This window comes from Apteryx rowi, unplaced genomic scaffold, assembly GCF_003343035.1.
Source record: "Apteryx rowi isolate R43461 unplaced genomic scaffold, aptRow1 scaffold_296, whole genome shotgun sequence".
Taxonomy (NCBI): domain Eukaryota; kingdom Metazoa; phylum Chordata; class Aves; order Apterygiformes; family Apterygidae; genus Apteryx; species Apteryx rowi.
This window is the reverse complement of record NW_020449374.1, coordinates 610627-615839: the sequence shown is the minus strand read 5'-3', so window position 1 is coordinate 615839 and position 5213 is coordinate 610627. Positions and strand designations below refer to the sequence as shown.

Sequence of the window (5213 nt, the reverse complement as noted above, 5' to 3'; positions counted from 1 at the left end):
TGCTGACGGCGGCGCGGCGCGCTCAGGGCGCCGCTCGCCTCCACCCCCTCCCTGGGGCGCGACCTGCGGGCGAGCGGGCGGGCGGAGAGAGGCCATGCCAGGGCTCCTCGCTGCCCGAGGGATTTAGCCAGCGGATCCTGGGAACTTCATCCGTCTGCCCGGCGCGGCTACTCGCACCCCTCCCCCTCCAGCTCACGGCGCAGGGCAACCGAGGTTTCTCTGAAACTCTCCTGCGAAGGCGCCTCCTGCCCTCCCAGCCGGGCCACGGCACTGCCTCCACCTGCCGCCCCTGAACCCTGCCCGGCCGAGGAGACTTTCTGACCGTGCCGCCCAGCTCTGCGCTGCCGGGAAACCCGGGGGCTGCCTGCGGCGCTCTCACAGCCGCCTCGCTGCCGCACACACGCGCGCTCTCCCTCGCCCTCCCCCCCCCCCCCCCCCCTCCGCCCCGGCTCTCACGCTCCGTCTCTCTCGCTCGCTCGCTCTCACACACACACCCGCGCGCGCTTTCTCTCCCTCTCCTTTTACCCGGAGGTGCACTGATAGACATTTAATGAGGGGGAAAAGTTAGAGATTAAACCAATATGAACCATCGTTGCTCATAGCAGTGCCCTATTCAGAGCAGAGCGGAATCCAGCGAGCACCCCTGCAGGAATGGAGACGGTAAAACAAAGGATTTTGACCCCTGGCAAGGAGGGACTGAAGAATTTTGCCGGAAAATCGCTTGGTCAACTCTACAGGTAAGACCGAGATCTCTTTTAGGATTGTACTTCTTACTAGAAACAGCTGGAGGCTTTTCTTAAGCCCCAACTGCTGAAGAAGGTCGAATAGTTATGCGCTGGGTATGTTTATCGTTGACCGGCTGGGAGCTCTTTAGATATCGCTGATATAATCTGGATCCTGGAAACTAACGCTGAAGCTTCTCAATATGGCACCCTCGTAACTTGGCTATCTGATTCGTAGATGGTGTCAGTAAATATGTGGCGAAGGATTACCCCATCTTTTTCCCACAAAAACAGGATCCCATCCTGAAATCATAATCAGAGGAGAGCAGCTCCCTGTATTTTTGTTTTGTGTTAATTTTGCAATGCAGTCACAGGATCTTTCTCCCTGCCCTTACCAATCATTTAAAAAAATAATAATCCTTCCTGGTTTTGATTAGTCTTGTCCCTTGTGTAATTCGTCGTCAGAGGAAGATAAACATGGAAATGTATAAATAATTGATATCTGAACGATTTTTTTTCTTCTTAAGCTGAAACGTATAGAGTGATATGTTTAATTATTTATCCGTCTGCATTGAGAAGCATCCACTTGATTTATAAGTAATATATAACTGCAATTGCTACACTCGTAAGAATCACTCAACAGTATGTTTCTCTGTGTATGCACATTTCTATCATCTTCGAGATGATAGATATACAACCAAAAATTCAGACATTACCAGAAAAGGTACGCACAAAAGTTGAAATATCGGGTTCCATCAAACCCGGTGACTTTAGTGACCTCCAGGATGTTTGAGAATAATCTGTGAAATTCCAATATATTTTTGATTTTCTCCTCTGCTAGAAGTTATCTCGAAAATTTTTAGAATTATTGATTAAAGCTAACTGCGGTTTTATCTGCCTACTGTAGGTCACGTAAAAGTCTTTTTTTCTCTACCTATGCGGCAGTGTTGGGCACGGGCACAAGGCTGTTCCACAGCATGAGTCACAACTTCTGCTGCCATTTTAAGGGAAGGGGAGATATCAGTGAAGTAATAAAGATAAAACTAAGATTTCCATTTTAAGTAGGAAGGGTGCAGTTTTAATAAGCCAAAAGCAAAACCAAAGCCAACAACCCATAGTGAAAACATTTTATGGCCATACTTTAAGCCATCTTCAATGATCAGAAAAAGAAAAATAACTATCTGATAATCCAGAATAACTCTTAAAAATATCATTAAGGAAATAAAATCCTTTTCCATCCTAAAAGACTCAATAAAAAATAAATAAATAAAACGATCGTGCCCACTTCTTTTTATATTGTCACACAGCGAATTATGGAGAAACAGTGTTTATATTTTCCAATGAAACTCTTTTATACTCTCCCTTGATCAACAAGTGCACCGTTTACTAATCTTATTCAATGCACAGAACTGAACTATTTTGTTTCCGATTCTAAGAAGTAAAATAGTTTTTATGTCCCTTATACCTTAGTGTCTTCCTGAGGACAACAAGCCCATTCAGTGAGAAGACACTTCTACATCATTCTGTATTCGCACGAACGAATTTTGAACATAAAAACACAGTGTTGTATTTTATTCACAACTTTAAAACACTAAGAAATGCTGCCGTCTTTACGAATGGAACTAATTCTCCCAGCAAAGAAAAATCGGGAGGATTTCAACCGAGTAACTATTGGAGGAATGCTCTATATTTTCTACAAAACACAGAGAACCTTCTGAGCCTGATTCTGCTAATTGTTACTGCTCCATTAGCCGGATGAGTTAACCTCAATTGAGATGCTCCTCAAAGGAGAGTTTCTGACATGAGAAAGCACTCCTAAAGCAGAGGTTAGGGCAGTGGTAGGGAGAGTGCAAAGTGTCGGGAAATGGTCACATACTCGCTCCTCAAGAGGATGGAGGTAGGATGAAAGCGGTTAGTTTTTCTGTGTTTTAAATATCCCAGTGACAATAAAAGAAGATTATGAGATTCAGCATGGGACACGTGCTTGATAAACCTGATCTTTCTTATTGCCGACACGGCATTTTGAAGCTTTTCCTCCAGAGAAGAAATCAAATTAAATGTTCTGAATCACCTTTTGTGGAGGACAGTTTTTCTCGTTATTTTTCTGTTGGTTCGAAATAGGTGCAAATAATCATTTCTCACCAGAATCCTACGCGTTGATTTCTAGAGCTAGAATTCCCAACTAAAAATAAGGAAACGAGGGCAATGAGATCGAGCATAAAGCTGATCTGGGAAGATTAAAGCTGCTAAACGATCGCACGCTCACAGCGTGTAGCTGAGCAGATGTGATCTTTGGATAGACTTCTCCGGAGATGCCCGTTCTTCAAAGACAATCATATTTTCTTCCACTGCTTGTGACAGCCATTTTGCAAATCTAAAATAAGTAGCAATATCGCCCCCTCCCTTTTTATTAACATTTCTTTTGTTCCCAGACCAGAAGCAAGATGTACACCGATATCATTCCCCTTAATATTTCTAATGCAGCAACGAGAGAATAAAACCTTCTCCAAAAGCCTGTTTCAGTTCAAACTATGCCTCTTGGACTGCCCAACATGGCGCCTCTGCAGTGGTTACAGATGATGTCTTCTTAATGCGTCCTACATATTTAAACAGAAGTCTTTAATGATAGATGAGCAATTCGCAGCTAGAGCTCCTCCCTGGGTTTCTGCGGCGGGGTGGCGGGGGGAGTTGGGGATGACTAATCGTGACTCCCACAGGTCATTGCTAAGGAACAGCTGAAGGTGAACGGAAAACAAGGAGTAAACCCCCAAACCAAACCAGCCCAAGGGGCGGGGGAGAGCTGAACGCACGCCTTCAGCCACTCGAAGTAAGTGTGCCTTCAGCCGGCCAGGGCGGCGGGGCTGCGGCGGGCTTGACTCTCCCTTCTTGTGTCGGGCAGGGTCTTGGAGAAGAGGCAGAAGCCCGGGGACACCATCGAGCTGACGGAGGATGGGAAGCCCGTGGAAGTGCCCGAGAAGAAAGCCCCGCTGTGCGACTGCACCTGCTTCGGGCTGCCCCGGAGGTACATCATTGCCATCATGAGTGGACTGGGATTCTGCATTTCCTTTGGCATCCGATGTAACTTGGGAGTGGCCATCGTGGACATGGTCAATAATAGCACCATACACCGCGGAGGAAAAATTATTAAAGAGGTGGGGACCCTTCCCTCGTAAATCCCCTATGCTCTCAGGGCAGCCGCACGTCAAGCAGGTTAGAGCAGGCGACAGGGGCCCTGCAGTTTTCGGGGCACTCACTTCCCGCCGCTCCCGGAGCGGCCCCGATGCTCCCCGCCACCGCGCCGCTCCGCTCCGCGCCGACGGCCGGGGCGCCGCTGCTGCACGAGCAACAAACCCTCCCGGTTATTCCGGGTTTTCCCTTTCGGTTCCCGGYCCAAAGCCATTCCGCGGCACTAATTTGTGGGCACGTTTTTGCCGTTTGTGCTTCGGCAAACGCAGATATCTCGTAAAATAAAGGTAGGGAACGGGGGAGGAGGACATCGAGTAAGCGACAGCAAATGGATGCGCGGAGCTGTAAAGGAGACGGGGAGGCTGTGCAGGAATGTCTGAAAACACCAGGATGAAAGAATTCGCGTTAATAAAATGCGGGTTTTAAATGAGGGTTGTAGTCCAGTGAGAAAGAGGTGAATGTTAAATATAGATGAGTATTAAATACGCAAGTCCAAATGCAAACCCCTAGAGCTTATACCTGAACACATTGGGGAGCAGAGGCAAGAGGTAGGTGTCTATAGGCACGGCGGTGCGGGCGCGGCGGGCAGGCAGCACTTCCACCCCCCGGGCGCCAGCGAGGTGTTTGCAAGCCCAGCAGCCTCAGCCGGGCCGGCTCCTGCGGGCCTGGAGCTGCGCTGGCCGCGCCGTGCCATGCCGTGCCGTGCCGTGCCGTGCCGTGCCGTGCCGTGCCGTGCAGTGCCGTGCCGTGCCGTGCCGCGCCGGGGCACCCGGGGCTCCGGTCACTGTTGAGGGACCCGGCCGCCCCGGTCCCACACAGCCCCGGGCAGCGCCATTCGGCGATTCTTACCGAGTTTGTTTTGCTGCTTATTTATTTTGCGGGCAGTTGGAGTATTTGCTGTCGTGAGCAGGCAGGAAAGGGAATATATTTGGGAGCCTGGCGCCCTGCGTCCTTTTCCCTGTCCCCCGGCGCTGTACCGGCTGCCAAGTGGCACCACCGACATTAGAAACTCCCCCTTCACTGCCCAGTATGAAGTTACTGCGCGTGAATGCTTTAATCTGGCACCGTTACAGCCTTCCTCTTTTTCTCTCCATCTCTCCTGCTCCCCTGCACTGGAAGAAAGCGAAGTTCAACTGGGACCCTGAAACAGTCGGCATGATCCACGGCTCTTTTTTCTGGGGATACATAATCACCCAAATCCCCGGCGGCTATATCTCGTCCCGACTGGCAGCTAACAGGTAACGGCGGCCCCACGCCCCTCGCTTCGCGTGCGCCTGCAGACCAGAGGCAGCCTCGGCGGGCTTG

The 5213-nt window shown here is 49.7% G+C and overlaps 1 protein-coding gene across 1 annotated transcript in view; it reads left to right on the top strand.

The window, feature by feature from the left end:
* Positions 1–647: 647 nt before the first annotated feature.
* The window catches only part of SLC17A6 (solute carrier family 17 member 6), a 33577-nt gene continuing 29011 nt past the window's right edge, over positions 648–5213 (top strand). The window contains exons 1-3 of the mRNA XM_026069427.1: positions 648–737; positions 3622–3874; positions 5028–5146. Of these exons, the coding sequence (XP_025925212.1) occupies positions 652–737; positions 3622–3874; positions 5028–5146 (458 nt within the window). The 5' untranslated portion in view covers positions 648–651. The remainder of the gene's footprint in view (positions 738–3621; positions 3875–5027; positions 5147–5213) is intronic.